Source organism: Salvelinus fontinalis, chromosome 31, assembly GCF_029448725.1.
Source record: "Salvelinus fontinalis isolate EN_2023a chromosome 31, ASM2944872v1, whole genome shotgun sequence".
NCBI lineage: Eukaryota > Metazoa > Chordata > Actinopteri > Salmoniformes > Salmonidae > Salvelinus > Salvelinus fontinalis.
Window position 1 is genome coordinate 5,744,280 of NC_074695.1, and position 21,118 is coordinate 5,765,397.

The window sequence follows — 21,118 nt, forward strand, 5'->3', positions numbered from 1 at the left end:
AACAGGAAGACATTACAGACTGATCTGGATATCAATACCATTTATCTAGTGGGAAACAGGAAGACATTACATTATAGACTGATCTGGATATCAATACCATTTATCTAGTGGGAAACAGGAAGACATTACATTATAGACTGTTCTGGATATCAATACCATTTATCTAGTAGGAAACAGGAAGACATTACATTATAGACTGATATGGATATCAATACCATTTATCTAGTAGGAAACAGGAAGACATTATAGACTGATCTGGATATCAATACCATTTATCTAGTAGGAAACAGGAAGACATTATAGACTGATCTGGATATCAATACCATTTATCTAGTGGGAAACAGGAAGACATTATAGACTGATCTGGATATCAATACCATTTATCTAGTGGGAAACAGGAAGACATTACATTATAGACTGATATGGATATCAATACCATTTATCTAGTGGGAAACAGGAAGACATTATAGACTGATCTGGATATCAATACCATTTATCTAGTAGGAAACAGGAAGACATTATAGACTGATCTGGATATCAATACCATTTATCTAGTGGGAAACAGGAAGACACTATAGACTGATCTGGAAATCAATACCATTTATCTAGTAGGAAACAGGAAGACATTATAGACTGATCTGGATATCAATACCATTTATCTAGTAGGAAACAGGAAGACATTATAGACTGATCTGGATATCAATACCATTTATCTAGTAGGAAACAGGAAGACATTACATTATGGACTGATCTGGATATCAATACCATTTATCTACTAGGAAACAGGAAGCCATTATAGACTGATCTGGATATCAATACCATTTATCTAGTAGGAAACAGGAAGACATTATAGACTGATCTGGATATCAATACCATTTATCTAGTAGGAAACAGGAAGACATTATAGACTGATCTGGATATCAATACCATTTATCTAGTGGGAAACAGGAAGACATTACATTATAGACTGATCTGGATATCAATACCATTTATCTAGTAGGAAACAGGAAGACATTACATTATAGACTGATCTGGATATCAATACCATTTATCTAGTGGGAAACAGGAAGACATTACATTATAGACTGATCTGGATATCAATACCATTTATCTAGTGGGAAACAGGAAGACATTACATTATAGACTGATCTGGATATCAATACCATTTATCTAGTGGGAAACAGGAAGACATTACATTATAGACTGTTCTGGATATCAATACCATTTATCTAGTAGGAAACAGGAAGACATTACATTATAGACTGATATGGATATCAATACCATTTATCTAGTAGGAAACAGGGAGACATTACAATACAGACTGATATGGATATCAATACCATTTATCTAGTAGGAAACAGGAAGACATTATAGACTGATCTGGATATCAATACCATTTATCTAGTAGGAAACAGGAAGACATTATAGACTGATCTGGATATCAATACCATTTATCTAGTGGGAAACAGGAAGACATTATAGACTGATCTGGATATCAATACCATTTATCTAGTGGGAAACAGGAAGACATTACATTATAGACTGATATGGATATCAATACCATTTATCTAGTGGGAAACAGGAAGACATTATAGACTGATCTGGATATCAATACCATTTATCTAGTAGGAAACAGGAAGACATTATAGACTGATCTGGATATCAATACCATTTATCTAGTGGGAAACAGGAAGACACTATAGACTGATCTGGAAATCAATACCATTTATCTAGTAGGAAACAGGAAGACATTATAGACTGATCTGGATATCAATACCATTTATCTAGTAGGAAACAGGAAGACATTATAGACTGATCTGGATATCAATACCATTTATCTAGTAGGAAACAGGAAGACATTACATTATGGACTGATCTGGATATCAATACAATTTATCTACTAGGAAACAGGAAGCCATTATAGACTGATCTGGATATCAATACCATTTATCTAGTAGGAAACAGGAAGACATTATAGACTGATCTGGATATCAATACCATTTATCTAGTAGGAAACAGGAAGACATTATAGACTGATCTGGATATCAATACCATTTATCTAGTGGGAAACAGGAAGACATTACATTATAGACTGATCTGGATATCAATACCATTTATCTAGTAGGAAACAGGAAGACATTACATTATAGACTGATCTGGATATCAATACCATTTATCTAGTGGGAAACAGGAAGACATTACATTATAGACTGATCTGGATATCAATATCATTTATCTAGTGGGAAACAGGAAGACATTACATTATAGACTGATCTGGATATCAATACCATTTATCTAGTGGGAAACAGGAAGACACTATAGACTGATCTGGAAATCAATACCATTTATCTAGTAGGAAACAGGAAGACATTATAGACTGATCTGGATATCAATACCATTTATCTAGTAGGAAACAGGAAGACATTATAGACTGATCTGGATATCAATACCATTTATCTAGTAGGAAACAGGAAGACATTACATTATAGACTGATCTGGATATCAATACCATTTATCTACTAGGAAACAGGAAGCCATTATAGACTGATCTGGATATCAATACCATTTATCTAGTAGGAAACAGGAAGACATTATAGACTGATCTGGATATCAATACCATTTATCTAGTAGGAAACAGGAAGACATTATAGACTGATCTGGATATCAATACCATTTATCTAGTAGGAAACAGGAAGACATTACATTATAGACTGATCTGGATATCAATACCATTTATCTAGTAGGAAACAGGAAGACATTACATTATAGACTGATCTGGAAATCAATACCATTTATCTAGTGGGAAACAGGAAGACATTATAGACTGATCTGGATATCAATACCATTTATCTAGTAGGAAACAGGAAGACATTACATTATAGACTGATCTGAATATCAATACCATTTATCTACTAGGAAACAGGAAGCCATTATAGACTGATCTGGATATCAATACCATTTATCTAGTAGGAAACAGGAAGCCATTATAGACTGATCTGGCTATCAATACCATTTATCTAGTAGGAAACAGGAAGACATTACATTATAGACTGATCTGGATATCAATACCATTTATCTAGTAGGAAACAGGAAGCCATTATAGACTGATCTGGATATCAATACCATTTATCTAGTAGGAAACAGGAAGACATTACATTATAGACTGATCTGGATATCAATACCATTTATCTAGTAGGAAACAGGAAGACATTACATTATAGACTGATCTGGAAATCAATACCATTTATCTAGTAGGAAACAGGAAGACATTACATTATAGACTGATCTGGATATCAATACCATTTATCTAGTAGGAAACAGGAAGACATTACATTATAGACTGATCTGGATATCAATACCATTTATCTAGTAGGAAACAGGAAGACATTATAGACTGATCTGGATATCAATACCATTTATCTAGTGGGAAACAGGAAGACATTATAGACTGATCTGGATATCAATACCATTTATCTAGTGGGAAACAGGAAGACACTATAGACTGATCTGGAAATCAATACCATTTATCTAGTAGGAAACAGGAAGACATTATAGACTGATCTGGATATCAATACCATTTATCTAGTAGGAAACAGGAAGACATTATAGACTGATCTGGATATCAATACCATTTATCTAGTAGGAAACAGGAAGACATTACATTATGGACTGATCTGGATATCAATACCATTTATCTACTAGGAAACAGGAAGCCATTATAGACTGATCTGGATATCAATACCATTTATCTAGTAGGAAACAGGAAGACATTATAGACTGATCTGGATATCAATACCATTTATCTAGTAGGAAACAGGAAGACATTATAGACTGATCTGGATATCAATACCATTTATCTAGTGGGAAACAGGAAGACATTACATTATAGACTGATCTGGATATCAATACCATTTATCTAGTAGGAAACAGGAAGACATTACATTATAGACTGATCTGGATATCAATACCATTTATCTAGTGGGAAACAGGAAGACATTACATTATAGACTGATCTGGATATCAATACCATTTATCTAGTGGGAAACAGGAAGACATTACATTATAGACTGATCTGGATATCAATACCATTTATCTAGTGGGAAACAGGAAGACACTATAGACTGATCTGGAAATCAATACCATTTATCTAGTAGGAAACAGGAAGACATTATAGACTGATCTGGATATCAATACCATTTATCTAGTAGGAAACAGGAAGACATTATAGACTGATCTGGATATCAATACCATTTATCTAGTAGGAAACAGGAAGACATTACATTATAGACTGATCTGGATATCAATACCATTTATCTACTAGGAAACAGGAAGCCATTATAGACTGATCTGGATATCAATACCATTTATCTAGTAGGAAACAGGAAGACATTATAGACTGATCTGGATATCAATACCATTTATCTAGTAGGAAACAGGAAGACATTATAGACTGATCTGGATATCAATACCATTTATCTAGTAGGAAACAGGAAGACATTACATTATAGACTGATCTGGATATCAATACCATTTATCTAGTAGGAAACAGGAAGACATTACATTATAGACTGATCTGGAAATCAATACCATTTATCTAGTGGGAAACAGGAAGACATTATAGACTGATCTGGATATCAATACCATTTATCTAGTAGGAAACAGGAAGACATTACATTATAGACTGATCTGAATATCAATACCATTTATCTACTAGGAAACAGGAAGCCATTATAGACTGATCTGGATATCAATACCATTTATCTAGTAGGAAACAGGAAGCCATTATAGACTGATCTGGCTATCAATACCATTTATCTATTAGGAAACAGGAAGACATTACATTATAGACTGATCTGGATATCAATACCATTTATCTAGTGGGAAACAGGAAGCCATTATAGACTGATCTGGATATCAATACCATTTATCTAGTAGGAAACAGGAAGCCATTATAGACTGATCTGGATATCAATACCATTTATCTAGTAGGAAACAGGAAGACATTACATTATAGACTGATCTGGATATCAATACCATTTATCTAGTAGGAAACAGGAAGACATTACATTATAGACTGATCTGGAAATCAATACCATTTATCTAGTAGGAAACAGGAAGACATTATAGACTGTGGGATGTTCATACAATGTGGTTAAAACATTGTGCAATCAATATGATTCATATCCAGGGTTGGGGTCAATTATAGTGAATAAGGAGGAAACTCGGAGTTGAATTGTATTGATGTACTGGTTCATGACTTGACAATATCATCACCCCCTTTACGTCAATGTAAAAAGAGAAGCTCATGATTCCACTGAGCAGTTCCACACATTGTCCATGTTGTCTTAGTCCACAAGCTGAAATTAAATCAGATCACAAGTCAAATGCTTCGTAAACAACAGGTTTAGACTAACTGTGAAATGCTTCCTGACGGGACCTTATCAACAATGAGGAAAAACATAAATAATAATAATAATGACAACATGAGGAATAAATACTTAATGAGTAACGATAACATGGCTGTATACCTGGGGTACCAGTACTGAGTCAATGATAACATGGCTATATACACAGAGTACCAGTACTGAGTCAATGATAACATGGCTATATACACAGAGTACCAGTACTGAGTTAATGATAACATGGCTGTATACACAGAGTACCAGTACTGAGTCAATGATAACATGGTACTATACACAGAGTACCAGTACTGAGTCAATGATAGCATGGCTATATACACAGAGTACCAGTACTGAGTCAATGATAACATGGCTATATACACAGAGTACCAGTACTGAGTCAATGATAACATGGCTATATACACAGAGTACCAGTACTGAGTCAATGATAACATGGCTATATACACAGGGTACCAGTACTGAGTCAATGATAACATGGCTGTGTACACAGAGTACCAGTACTGAGTCAATGATAACATGGCTATATAAACGGAGTACCAGTACTGAGTTAATGATAACATGGCTATATACACAGAGTACCAGTACTGAGTCAATGATAACATGGTACTATACACAGAGTACCAGTACTGAGTCAATGATAACATGGCTATATACACAGAGTACCAGTACTGAGTCAATGATAACATGGCTGTATACACAGAGTACCAGTACTGAGTTAATGATAACATGGCTGTATACACAGGGTACCAGTACTGATTTAATGATAACATGACTATATTCACAGAGTACCAGTAATGAGTTAATGATAACATGGTTATATACACAGAGTACCAGTACTGAGTCAATGATAACATGGCTATATACACAGAGTACCAGTACTGAGTCAATGATAACATGGTACTATACACAGAGTACCAGTAATGAGTTAATGATAACATGGCTATATACACAGAGTACCAGTACTGAGTTAATGATAACATTGCTATATACCTGGGGTACCAGTACTGAGTTAATGTGCATGGGTACGAGGTAATCACATGGCTTTATACCTGGGGTACCAGTACTGAGTCAATGATAACATTGCTATATACCTGGGGTACCAGTACTGAGTCAATGATAACATGGCTATATACACAGAGTACCAGTACTGAGTCAATGTGCAGGGGTACAAGGTAATTGAGGTAGATATGTACTTATACACTATATACAAAAGTATGTGGACACCCTTTCAAATTAGTGGATTCGGCTATTTCAACCACACCTGTTGCTGACAGGTGTATAAAATTGAGCACACAGCCATGCTATCTCCGTAGACAAACACTGGCAGTAAAATGGCCTTACTGAAAAGCTCAGTGACATTCAATGTGGCACCGTCACATGATGCCACCTCTCCAACAAGTCAGTTTATCCAATTTCTGCCCTGCTAGAGCTGCCCTGGTCAACTGTAAGGGCTGTTATTGGTGGGGCCTCCCAGGTGGCGCAGTGTGTCACCAGAGATTCTGGGTTCTAGTCTAGGCTCTGTCTCAGCCGGCCGCGACCGGGAGGCCCATGGGGCGGCGCACAATTGGCCCTGCGTTGTCTGGGTTAGGGAGGGTTTGTCCTGCAGGGATATCCTTGTCTCATCGTGCACTAGCGTCTCCTGTGGCGGACCGGGCGCAGTGCACGCTGACCAGGTCGCTAGGTGTACGTGTTTCCTCCGACACATTGGTGCGGCTTGCTTCTGGGTTGGATGTGCATTGTGTTAAGAAGCAGTGCGGCTAGGTTGGTTTGTGTTTCGGAGGAGTCCGTACGGGAGTTGTTGTTTCCTACCCTCACCAGCTGTGCAACTTGGTCCTGGACTTTCTGATGGGCCCATCAGAAAGTCCAGGACCAAGTTGCACAGGCAAAGCAAATTGGAGTGGGTCTCGGGTGTCAGGTAGGGTGGAGGTGATATGATCCTTGACTAGTCTCTCAAAGCACTTCATGATGACGGAAGTGAGTGCTACGGGGCGATAGTCATTTAGCTCAGTTACCTTAGCTTTCTTGGGAACAGGAGCAATGGTGGCCATCTTGAAGCATGTGGGAACAGCAGACTGGGATAGGGATTTATTTAATATGTCCGTGAGCAAAGAAGTTGTTTAGTTTGTCTGGGAGCAAGGCATCGTCGCCTGCGACAGGGCTGGTTTTCTTTTTGTAGTTCGTGATTGACTGTAGACCCTACCACACATACGTCTCATGTCTGAGCCGTTGAATTGCGGCTCTGTTTTGTCTCTATACTGACGCTTAGCTTGTTTGATTGCCTTGCGGAGGGAATAGCTACACTGTTTGTATTCAGTCATGTTTCCAGTCGCCTTGCCACGATGCCTCCTTTCTTTTTGATGACCAATTTACCCCTTTTACCAAAGAGCACCTTCTATCTACCAAAATGTACTATTGTGTACCTTAGTAGCGCTTCCCTTCCTCCTCTTTCTACTAGTAGGATCAGATTGGTCAGACCAGCGTTGAACAGACCTGAGCACGGGCGTTTCCTGTTTTAGTTTCTGTCTATAGGCTGGGAGTAACAAAATGGAGTCGTGGTCAGATTTGCCGAGAGGAGGGCTATGTATGCGTCACAGAAGTTTGAGTAGCAATGATCCAGAATGCTGCCATCCCGGGTTGCGCATTCGATATGCTGAAAGCCTTGTTTTCAGATTAGCTTTGTTAAAATCCCCAGCTACAATAAATGCAGCCTCAGGATATGTGGTTTCCAGTTTACATAGATTCCAGTGAAGTTCTTTCAGGGCCGTCGAGGTGTCTGCTTGGGTGGGGGGGGGGGGGGGGTGTACACGGCTGTGATTATAATCGAAGAGAATTCTCTTGGTAGATAATGCGGTCGGCATTTGATTGTAAGAGAATTCTAGGTCAGGTGAACTAAAGGACTTGAGTTCCTGTATGTTGTTATAATCGTACCACGACTCCTTAATCATAAGGCATACACAGGGTAGAATACCGGGTGGTTTGGAACAAGAAAGCAACATTAGTAACCATGGTGATATGAGGCAGTGATGGGCCATTATTTTCCACTCCCTGGCAGGCAGCTCACAGAGACTTTTATCGTGTTGAGTAAAAGTTGCGTCATCCTTCGTTCCTTCTCCTCTATTCTTAGGCAGAGCTGTCAGCCTGTCACTGGGGCACTCTCTCACCACCCAGTAACAGCACAGAAAGTGGCTAAAGCTCTACTAGAGACTGGAAGTGAAGTGAATTGGCCTACTTTGTCAAGTGGGTGGGGTGTGTGTGTGTGTTGGCCTACCTGCAGAATTCTGTCTCCTTCACGGATACGTCCGTTCTTTGCTGCTATACTGTTGGGATTGACCTGAAGAGAAGAGATGAGTTATGGGCCAATGTAGTACACTAGTTTCAAGGATTAGTACCAGACTTTGTTTTTCTATATTTTAATTGGTCTTGGTCTCAACATGGCCTTGGTCCCATCATGGTCTTGGTCTCAACACAGTCTTAACATGGTCTTGGTCTCCACATGGTCTTGGTCTCCACATGGCCTTGGTCTCCACATGGTCTAAACATGGTCTTGGTCTCCACATGGTCTTGGTCTCCACATGGTCTTAACATGGTCTTGGTCTCCACATGGTCTTGGTCTCAACATGGTCTTAACATGGTCTTGGTCTCCACATGGTCCCAACATGGTCTTGGTCTCCACATGGTCTTGGTCTCAACTTGGTCTTAACATGGTCTTAACATGGTCTTGGTCTCCACATGGTCTCATCATGGTCTTGGTCTTAACATGGCCTTGGTCCCAACATGGTCTTGGTCTCAACATGGTCTCAACATGGCCTTGGTCCCAACATGGTCTTGGTCTCCACATGGCCTTGGTCTCCACATGGTTTCAACATGGTCTCAACTTGGTCTCAACATGGCCTTGGTCCCAACATTGTCTTGGTCTCCACATGGTCTCCACATGGTCTTGGTCTCCACATGGTCTCAGGCCTTGGTCCCAACATGGTCTTGGTCTCAACATGGTCTTAACATGGTCTTGGTCTCCACATGGTCTCCACATGGTCTTAACATGGTCTTGGTCTCCACATGGTCTTGGTCTCAACATGGTCTTAACATGGTCTTGGTCTCAACATGGTCTTAACATGGTCTTAACATGGTCTTGGTCTCCACATGGTCTCATCATGGTCTTGGTCTCAACATGGCCTTGGTCCCAACATGGTCTTGGTCTCAACATGGTCTCAACATGGCCTTGGTCCCAACATGGTCTTGGTCTCCACATGGCCTTGGTCTCCACATGGTCTCATCATGGTCTTGGTCTCAACATGGCCTTGGTCCCATCATGGTCTTGGTCTCAACACGGTCTTAACATGGTCTTGGTCTCCACATGGTCTTGGTCTCCACATGGCCTTGGTCTCCACATGGTCTAAACATGGTCTTGGTCTCCACATGGTCTTGGTCTCCACATGGTCTTAACATGGTCTTGGTCTCCACATGGTCTTGGTCTCAACATGGTCTTAACATGGTCTTGGTCTCCACATGGTCCCAACATGGTCTTGGTCTCCACATGGTCTTGGTCTCAACTTGGTCTTAACATGGTCTTAACATGGTCTTGGTCTCCACATGGTCTCATCATGGTCTTGGTCTCAACATGGCCTTGGTCCCAACATGGTCTTGGTCTCAACATGGTCTCAACATGGCCTTGGTCCCAACATGGTCTTGGTCTCCACATGGCCTTGGTCTCCACATGGTTTCAACATGGTCTCAACTTGGTCTCAACATGGCCTTGGTCCCAACATTGTCTTGGTCTCCACATGGTCTCCACATGGTCTTGGTCTCCACATGGTCTCAGGCCTTGGTCCCAACATGGTCTTGGTCTCAACATGGTCTTAACATGGTCTTGGTCTCCACATGGTCTCCACATGGTCTTAACATGGTCTTGGTCTCCACATGGTCTTGGTCTCAACATGGTCTTAACATGGTCTTGGTCTCAACATGGTCTTAACATGGTCTTGGTCTCAACATGGTCTTTACATGGTCTTGGTCTCATCGTGGTCTTGGTCTCCACATGGTCTTAACATGGTCTTGGTCTCCACATGGTCTTAACATGGTCTTGGTCTCAACATGGTCTTAACATGGTCTTGGTCTCAACATGGTCTCCACATGGTCTTGGTCTCCACATGGTCTTGGTCCCAACATGGTCTTTACATGGTCTTGGTCTCAACATGGTATTGGTCTCATCATGGTCATGGTCTTAACATTGTCTTGGTCTCAACATGGTTTTGGTCTCACCAATGTCTTGGTCTCAACATGGTTTTAGTCTCACCAATGTCTTGGTCTCAACATGGTTTTGGTCTCACCAATGTCTTGGTCTCAACATGGTTTTGGTCTCACCCATGTCTTGGTCTCAACATGGTCTTGGTCTCATCATGGTCTTGGTCTCACCAATGTCTTGGTCTCAACATGGTTTTGGTCTCACCAATGTCTTGGTCTCCACATGGTCTTAACATGGTCTTGGTCTCAACATGGTCTTGGTCTCATCATGGTCTTAACATGGTCTTGGTCTTGGACTTGGTCTCATCATGATCTAAACATGGTCTTGGTCTCAACATGGTCATGGTCTCAACATGGTCTTGGTCTCATCATGGTCTTGGTCTTAACATGGTCTTGGTCTTAACATGGTCTTGGTCTCAACATGGTCTTGGTCTTAACATGGTTTTGGTCTCAACATGATCTTGGTCTCATCATGGTCTTAACATGGTATTGGTCTCAACATGGTCTTGGTCTCATCATGGTCTTAACATGGTATTGGTCTCAACATGGTCTTAACATGGTCTTGGTCTCATCATGGTCTTAACATGGTCTTGGTCTCATCATGGTCTTAACATGGTCTTGGTCTCATCATGGTCTCATCATGGTCTTGGTCTCATCATGGTCTTAACATGGTCTTGGTCTCATCATGGTCTTGGTCTCATCATGGTCTTAACATGGTCTTGGTCTCATCATGGTCTTGGTCTCATCATGGTCTTAACATGGTCTTGGTCTCATCATGGTCTCATCATGGTCTTGGTCTCATCATGGTCTTAACATGGTCTTGGTCTCATCATGGTCTCAACATGGTCTTGGTCTCATCATGGTCTTAACATGGTCTTGGTCTCATCATGGTCTCAACATGGTCATGGTCTCAACATGGTCTTGGTCTCATCATGGTCTTGGTCTCTTAATGGTCATGGTCTCAACATGGTCTTGGTCTCAACATGGTCTTGGTCTCATCATGGTCTTGGTCTCATCATGGTCTTGGTCTCATCATGGTCTTGGTCTTAACATGGTCTTGGTCTCAACATGGTCTTAACATGGTCTTGGTCCCAACATGGTCTCAACATGGTCTTGGTCTCAACATGGTCTTGGTCTCAACATGGTCATGGTCTCAACATGGTCTTAACATGGTCTTGGTCTCAACATGGTCTCAACATGGTCTTGGTCTTGGTCTCAACATGGTCATGGTCTCAACATGGTCATGGTCTCAACATGGTCTTATCATGGTCTTGGTCTAATCATGGTCCCAACATGGTCTTGGTCTCAACATGGTCTTGGTCTCAACATGGTCTTGGTCTCAACATGGTCATGGTCTCAACATGGTCTTAACATGGTCTTGGTCTCAACATGGTCTTAACATGGTCTTGGTCCCAACATGGTATTGATCTCATCATGGTCATGGTCTCAACATGGTCTTGGTCTTGGTCTCAACATGGTCTTGGTCCCAACATGGTCTCAACTTGGTCCCAACATGGTATTGATCTCATCAATGTCTTGGTCTCAACATGGTCTCAACATGGTCTCAACATGGTCTCAACATGGTCTCAACATGGTCTTGGTCTTGGTCTCATCATGGTCATGGTCTCAACATGGTCTCAACATGGTCTCAACATGGTCTCAACATGGTCTCAACTTGGTCTCAACATGGTCTTGGTCCCAACATGGTATTGATCTCATCATGGTCATGGTCTCAACATGGTCTCAACATGGTCTCAACTTGGTCTCAACATGGTCTCAACATGGTCTCAACTTGGTCTCAACATGGTCTTGATCTCATCATGGTCATGGTCTCAACATGGTCTCAACATGGTCTTAACATGGTCTTGGTCTCATCAATGTCTTTGTCTCGTCATTGTCTTGATCTCACCATAGTCTTGGTCCCAACATGGTCTTCATACACTGGGTCTCTAAAGGTCTCTAATCTCTGGTTAATACATATGCTGCTGGCCTTATTGCTCACCTCTCCTACATATATTCCCAGGTCCTCCTCATCATCTGTACAGTAACACACTGTCAACCCCAGCTTGTCCTGTTGACTGGACTTATACAGCTCCACCTCCTATAGAGAAGGGAGGGGGAGAGACAGGAAGACAGGGGAAGAGGAGAGAGAAAGAGAGAGAGAAGAGAAGATTAGAGAGTGATGAAGGAAATGATGGAAAAGGAGAGGGAGGAGAAGGAGGGAGCGAGAGAGAGAAGGAGGGAGAGAGTGTAAGAGAGAGAAGGGGGGAGAGAGAGAGAGTAAGAGAGGAGGGAGAGAGAGTAAGAGAGAGAATAAGCGAGAGAGAGAGAGTAACAGGGAAGGAGGGCGAGAGAGAGAGAGCAAGAGAGAAAAAGAGGGAGAGACAGAGTGAAAGAGAGCAGGGAGAGAGAGAGAAATAGAGAGGAGGGAGAGAGAGAGAGAGAAGGAGAGAGAGAGTGAAAGAGAGAGGGAGGGAGAGTAAGAGAGAGGAGAGAGAGAGTGAAAGATAGAGGGAGAGAGAGTGAAAGAGAGGAGGGAGAGAGAGTAATAGAGAGAAGGAGGGAGAGAGAGAGAGCGTAAGAGAGAGAAGGAGAGGGAGAGTGAAAGAGAGAGGGAGGGAGAGAGAGAGAGTAAGAGAGAGGAGAGAGAGAGCGTGAGAGAGAGAAGGAGAGAGAGAGTGAAAGATAGAGGGAGAGAGAGGGAGAGTAAAAGAGAGAAGGAGGGAGAGGGAGGGAGAGAGCAAAAAATATTTGTTTGCGATTTTCACAAATGACTGCAAGTGTCATACTGTACTCTACAGTATACACCCTAGAGTACAAAGACCAATGTTGCTGAAATACAGAAATTCAACCAACATTCATCTTAATAAGCATTCTTCAAAAACTGACGTAGTATTTGAGCTCCGGGTGCAACTAGCTTACTGAATCTAAAATATCAGAGTCATTTCCAATTCATTGGATTACAGCTCATTTGGGTCAATTCCATTTCATTTGCATTCATGCCCTAAAAAAAACCTTAGATATTATATCTGCTGCGCCATTACAAATTCTGTTGCGTTTCTCGTGGTGTTTCCAGCTAATTTGTAAGTGAGAGACAGATAGAGAGGCAGCCAGCGAGCCTCTTGAGACATTCCACTGCACCTATTCAGTGTGAAATCTTTATATTTAATTTTGTTGTTGACTAAATCAAGTGGCAGAGCAGAGATTTAATCAATGAAGGCTGTGAGTTCACACAGTCTTATTGGAAGGAGTATAATAGTCTTATTGGACGTCGTATTATAGTGCGCCGCCCTATGGCTCTATCACATCCGGCCTTGGATTGGGTGTCCCCGTAGTTAGATTGAACTATATACAATATAATATTTAGAGGATGTCAGACACATCAATACAGTCAGAGTATAGTTTTACTCTGTAGGTTTTTCTAAACGGTATTTTATATAGGTTTATCTACTTTAGAGTTTCAATTAGCTTTATCGAAACGGTAAAGTTGTATATAGTTCAATCTGTCCCCGTCTAAACAGTAGAGTTTTATATAGTTATATGAACGGTAAAGTTGTATATAGTTAAATAAAAACGGTAGAGTTGTAAATAGGTTAATGTAAACGGTAGAGTTTGATATATAACTACAGTATATCTCATACCTCGTACTCCAGTTCCTCCTGCCTGTCCACTTCGTGGTGAGCTGTGTCGAAGTAGTCATTGGGATCGTTGTACTCGTGATCGTAGGTACAGCTGTAGAGAGACAGAGAGAAGTAATGGTGGTAACGGGCTCCCGAATACTACAAGGACACTTATACTCAGTTCACTACTATTGTTAGTACTGTAGGTTATACTCTATTCAATGCACTGTATTCTCAGAAAAGATGCTGGAAGTCAGAGTTTGTTTAACTGTTCAACCCGTGGTGCCCCTTTTGAGGGGAACTCCGTTGGGGTCTCAACTTGTTGAGGGAAAGAAGAGTAAAATTAACAAAGGTGTAATTTTTTTTTTGGGGGGGGGGGTTGTGCATCAGCAGTTTTATCTTTTGATGTCAGTCACTGAAAGTCACTCAATTACGTCAGCTAACAATTTATAGATCAGTTAAGATGGTTTAGCCAGCTATCTAATCATGCTCAAATGACTGATTATCGAAATACCGGATGTGGGTACACAGACATTTGTTTTGTGACACCCATCCCCATCATTGCTGCCCATCCCTGTTCTAAGTGGACAGCTGCAGAAATAGGAATAAAGGTGTTACCGGTCTCTAAATGCTACCAAGGATCTATGTTCAGATAACAGCATGTAGGTTTGATGTTCAAAAACGTATTAGATGGGATCGAACCGAGCAAAATCTGGATCGCATCATGAGTAATCGTTTTTTTGGATTCAATAGGATGGATTAATGATACGAGAGAATTGCTAGTGCCGATCCCCTTGAATGTCAGACAGACAGACAGACAGACAGACAGACAGACAGACAGACAGACAGACAGTATTTCAAAGGTCCTATGGTTGTACGGACATATTCTCAGACAAGACAATAAGGTTGCAGGCATGTACTTCATTCAGTACATAAAGCTGAGTTACTACAAATGTGCGTACAACTCATTCAGTACATAAAGCTGAGGTACTACACATGTACTTTACAACTCATTCAGTACATAAAGCTGAGGTACTACAAATGTACTTACAACTCATTCAGTACATAAAGCTGAGGTACCACACATGTACTTACAACTCATTCAGTAGATAAGGGTCCGTGAGGTGAGGCAGTGGAGGAGAGGGTGGTGGTTGCGTGGGTGAAGAGCCGCCGTGGGGGTGGCGGTGGGTTGACCTCCCCACGGTCAGAATATTCTGGAAGCTAATGTCAGTCTGAGTGCAGTTATCCACACAGTCTGGGATGGACACCAGTCCCATGGTGCCTACATTACCCAGGGTACCCCCTGGCCCCAAGGTGCCACCATTCCTCCGATAGCCTCTACACCCCACCACCTGCAGCAGCAAAGGATCCTGGGAGTTGGAGTTTGGAGTATTTCTCTCCTGGGGCAGCTGAGATGGTCTCCTTCCTTTGACCTGGAGAGACAGAAGGGGGAGGGAGGGAAGACAAAGTATTAAAACATGCCAGTCTGAGCATAAGGATCTTAATCGCTCCCAATAAAGAAAAACAATTCACCAATGATTTGAAAACGTGCATAGACATACCACATGATTGGCTAGAACCAATGGTTCCCTTGTGGCTCACATGTTATTTTGCCACAAACCATAAGCAGTGTCTACGGTCCATAAAGCAATGAGCAGTGTCTACGGTCCATAAAGCCATGAGCAGTGTCTACGGTCCATAAAGCCATGAGCAGTGTCTATGGTCCATAAAGCCATGAGAAGTGTCTATGGTCCATAAAGCCATGAGAAGTGTCTACGATCCCTAAGCCATGAGCAGTGTCTACAGTCCCTAAGCCATGAGCAGTGTCTACGGTCCCTAAACCATGAGCAGTGTCTACGGTCCCTAACCCATGAGCAGTGTCTACGGTCCCTAACCCATGAGCAGTGTCTACGGCCCATAAAGCCATGAGCAGTGTCTACGGTCCCTAAACCATGAGCAGTGTCTACGGTCCATAACCCATGAGCAGTGTCTACGGTCCCTAAACCATGAGCAGTGTCTACGGTCCATAAAGCCATGAGCAGTGTCTACGGTCCCTAAGCCATGAACAGTGTCTACGATCCCTAACCCATGAGCAGTGTCTACGGTCCCTAACCCATGAGCAGTGTCTACGGTCCCTAACCCATGAGCAGTGTCTACGGTCCCTAAGCCATGAGCAGTGTCTACGGTCCCTAAACCATGAGCAGTGACTACGGTCCATAAGCCATGATCAGTGTCTACGGTCCCTAAGCCATGATCAGTGTCTACGGTCTCTAAGCCATGAGCAGTGTCTACGGTCCCTAAGCCATGAGCAGTGTCTATGGTCTCTAAGCCATGAGCATTGTCTACGGTCTCTAAACCATGAGCATTGTCTATGGTCCATAAAGCCATGAGCAGTGTCTATGGTCTCTAAGCCATGAGCAGTGTCTACGGTCCCTAACCCATGAGCAGTGTCTACGGTCCCTAAGCCACGAGCAGTGTCTACGGTCCCTAAGCCATGAGCAGTGTCTACGGTCCCTAAACCATGAGCAGTGTCTACGGTCCATAAAACATGAGCAGTGTCTACGGTCCCTAAACCATGAGCAGTGTCTACGGTCCATAAAGCCATGAGCAGTGTCTACGGTCCCTAACCCATGAGCAGTGTCTACGGTCCCTAAGCCACGAGCAGTGTCTACGGTCCCTAAGCCATGAGCAGTGACTACGGTCCCTAAGCCATGAGCAGTGTCTACGGTCCCTAAACCATGAGCAGTGTCTACGGTCCCTAACCCATGAGCAGTGTCTACGGTCCCTAAGCCATGAGCAGTGTCTACGGTCCCTAACCCATGAGCAGTGTCTACCGTCCATAAAGCCATGAGCAGTGTATACGGTCCATAAAGCCATGAGCAGTGTCTACAGTCCCTAAGCCATGAGCATTGTCTACGGTCCCTAAGCCATGAGCAGTGTCTACGCTCCCTAAGCCATGAGCAGTGTCTACGGTCCCTAACCCATGAGCAGTGTCTACGGTCCATAAAGCCATGAGCAGTGTCTACGGTCTCTAAGCCATGAGCAGTGCCTACGGTCCCTAACCCATGAGCAGTGTCTACGGTCCCTAACCCATGAGCAGTGTCTACGGTCCATAAAGCCATGAGCAGTGTCTACGATCCCTAAGCCATGAGCAGTGTCTACGGTCCCTAAGCCATGAGCAGTGTCTACGGTCCCTAAGCCATGAGCAGTGTCTACGGTCTCTAAGCCATGAGCAGTGTCTACGGTCCCTAAGCCATGAGCAGTGTCTACAGTCCCTAACCCATGAGCAAAGTCTACGGTCCCTAACCCATGAGCAATGTCTACGGTCCCTAAGCCATGAGCAGTGTCTACGGTCCCTAAGCCACGAGCAGTGTCTACGGTCGATAAAGCCATGAGCAGTGTCTACTATCCCTAAGCCATGAGCAGTGTCTACCGTCCATAAAGCCATGAGCAGTGTCTATGGTCCCTAAGCCATGAGCAGTGTGTACAGTCCCTAAGCCACGAGCATTGTCTACGGTCCCTAAGCCATGAGCAGTGTCTACGCTCCCTAAGCCATGAGCAGTGTCTACGGTCCCTAACCCATGAGCAGTGTCTACGGTCCCTAAGCCATGAGCAGTGTCTACGGTCCCTAACCCATGAGCAGTGTCTACGGTCCCTAACCCATGAGCAGTGTCTACGGTCCATAAAGCCATGAGCAGTGTCTACGGTCCCTAACCCATGAGCAGTGTCTACGGTCCCTAACCCATGAGCAGTGTCTACGGTCCATAAAGCCATGAGCAGTGTCTACGGTCCCTAAGCCATGAGCAGTGTCTACGATCCCGAAGCCATGAGCAGTGTCTACGATCCCTAACCCATGAGCAGTGTCTACGGTCCCTAAACCATGAGCAGTGTCTACGGTCCCTAAACCATGAGCAGTGTCTACGGTCCCTAACCCATGAGCAGTGTCTACGGTCCCTAAACCATGAGCAGTGTCTACGGTCCCTAACCCATGAGCAGTGTCTACGGTCCCTAACCCATGAGCAGTGTCTACGGTCCCTAACCCATGAGCAGTGTCTACGGTCCCTAACCCATGAGCAGTGTCTACGGTCCCTAACCCATGAGCAGTGTCTACGGTCCCTAACCCATGAGCAGTGTCTACGGTCCCTAAACCATGAGCAGTGTCTACGGTCCCTAACCCATGAGCAGTGTCTACGGTCCCTAACCCATGAGCAGTGTCTACGGTCCCTAACCCATGAGCAGTGTCTACGGTCCCTAACCCATGAGCAGTGTCTACGGTCCCTAACCCATGAGCAGCGTCTACGGTCCCTAAACCATGAGCAGTGTCAGGGAGCTAACTCAAGTCTTGATAGAAGCATAGTTGTACAATGAAACATGATGAATTCATGCACATAAAATTAAATAAAACGAATGCAGCTTTTTAGAATAGATAGAAAACTGAAGGGATTTTGGAGATAATTAGTTAGAATTGTGTGTACTCTCACCTTGTTGCAATTTCCATCAATAGGTCTCAGTGTCCCGTTTATGTAGCCCTTCTGTAGGTAGAGAGAGACAGAGAAGACATGTCATTAAATGGTTAGGGATAGGGCTACGTTTAAGGGTTTGGTATGTTAGAATTACCTAGAGAATAGAAAAGAACGGGAGGAGACGGGGGACACGCTGGAAAAAATATAGAATAACAGTGTACTGTATTTTGTGTTAAAATGAGAAATATTTTCTGCTGAAACAATAGGAGTCATATATTTAAACGATGGGCCGGCATACTGGCACTGTTGGTATGTTATTTCCCTCCGAGGAAACCTGATGACAACACCTGGAATCTAATGAATCAATGATTTATTTAGTGTGTAGTATACCCTCTATACAGGCCCTGAGGTGTGCTCACCACACCCCATAGATAACTAGCTCACATCTCATACACATGGAGAACCTTGCAGGAACAGGTGTGATTCATTTGGTTAATCATGTTATGTGTGTGTGTCTTTGTGTCTTTGTGTGTGTCTTTGTGTGTGTCTTTGTGTGTGTGTGTGTGTGTGTGTGTGTGTGTGTGTGTGTGTGTGTGTGTGTGTGTGTGTGTGTGTGTGTGTGTGTGTGTGTGTGTGTGTGTGTGTGTGTGTGTGTGTGTGTGTGTGTGTGTGTGTGTCTTTGTGTCTTTGTGTCTTTGTGTGTGTGTGTGTGTGTGTTTGTGTGTGTGTGTGTGTCCTGCCTTTCTGTGGTCACTAAAGATCTAATGGCACTTATCGTAAGAGTAGGGGCATTAACCCCGGTGTCCTGGCTAAATTCCTAATCTGAACCTCATACCATCACGGTCACCTAATAAACCCCAGCTTCCAATTGGCTCATTCATCCCCTGTAACTATTCCCCAGGTTGTTGCTGTAAATGAGAACGTGTTCTCAGTCAATTTAACTGGTAACACAAGGGTTCAATAAAAGAGTATACAGGCCATGGAAGAACTGGGACATTTTCAGCTTCCAGTGATTCTGTACAGATCCTTGGGTCATGAGGCCGTGCATTATCATGTTGAAACATGAGGTGATGGTGGGGGATGAATGGCAAGACAACGGGCATCAAGATCTCGTCACCGTATCTCTGTGAATTCACATTTCCATGGACAAAATGTGATAGTGTTCGTTGGCTGTAGCTTATACCTGCCCATACCATAACTCACATGAGATTGGTGGCACCTTAATATGGGAGAACGGGTTCGTGGTAATGACCGGGGCGGAATCAGTGGAATGGTATCAAATACATCTAACACATGGTTAGCAGGTGTTTGTTGCCGTTCCATTTGCTCCGTTCCGGCCATTGTTATGAGCCGTCCTCCCATCAGCAGCCTCCTGTGCCGTAACCCCATCGCCACCATGGGGCACTCTCTTCACAACATTGACATCAGCAAACCTCTCGCCCACACGACACCAGATACGCTGTCTGCCACTTTTCAAGGAACAGTTGAAACAGGATTAATCTGAGAAGAGCACACTGAAGTCGGTTACGAAGCCAAAGTGCAGTCAGGTCAAGACCCTGTTGAGGATGACGAACACGCAGGCGAGCTTTCCTGAGACGGTTTCTGACAGTTTCCGCCGGAATTCTTCGGTTGTGCAAACCCACAGTTTCATCAGCTGTTCGTGTGGCTGTTCTTAGATGATCCCGCAGGTGAAGAAGCCGGCTGTAAAAGTCCCGGGCTGGCGTGGTTACACGTGGTCTGCGGTTGTGAGGCCGGTTGGATGTACTGCAAAATGATCTTAAACGACGTTGGACGGTGGCATATGGTAGAGAAATTAACATTACATTTTAGAGTGGCCTTTTATTGTCCCCCCAGCACAAGGTGCACCTGTGTAATGAGCATGCTGTTTAATCAGCTTCTTGATATGCCACACCTGTCAGGTGGATGGATTATCTGAGGCAAAGGAGAAACGCTCACTAACAAGGATGTGAATACATTTCTTCACAAACATTTTGAGAAAAAAAGCTTTTGTGTGTTTTTCGAAACTGTCAGGGATTTTTTTTTTCACCACATGAAACACGGGACCAACATTTTCCATTATATCTATGTTCAATATATATAGAGAATGTTCCCAAAACTGGACCCTCAAACATCAGGGGAACATTACGTGGTAACATTACAAAAACATTCTCGTTCCTTAGAATAGCTGGGCACTCCTGTCCTGTCTAGTGTTGATTCATAAACAGTTACCACTCCTGTCCTATCTAGTGTTGATTCATAACCAGTAACCACTCCTGTCCTGTCTAGTGTAGTGTTGAATCATAACCAGTAACCACTCGGTCCCTAACCCCCTAACCACTCTTTCACTAATTCCCACACTCCATTGACTATTCAC

General features: G+C 43.1%; 1 protein-coding gene across 2 annotated transcripts in view; it reads right to left on the bottom strand.

Moving 5' to 3' along the window:
- The window catches only part of LOC129829449 (PDZ domain-containing protein 4-like), a 60,995-nt gene that overhangs the window by 21,162 nt on the left and 18,715 nt on the right, over positions 1–21,118 (bottom strand). For both annotated transcript variants that reach the window (XM_055891154.1, XM_055891153.1), the window contains exons 2-6: positions 18,763–18,813; positions 15,377–15,714; positions 14,303–14,393; positions 12,664–12,762; positions 8,689–8,751 (exon numbers count right to left, since the gene is read on the bottom strand). In XM_055891154.1, the coding sequence (XP_055747129.1) occupies positions 8,689–8,751; positions 12,664–12,762; positions 14,303–14,393; positions 15,377–15,714; positions 18,763–18,813 (642 nt within the window). The remainder of the gene's footprint in view (positions 1–8,688; positions 8,752–12,663; positions 12,763–14,302; positions 14,394–15,376; positions 15,715–18,762; positions 18,814–21,118) is intronic.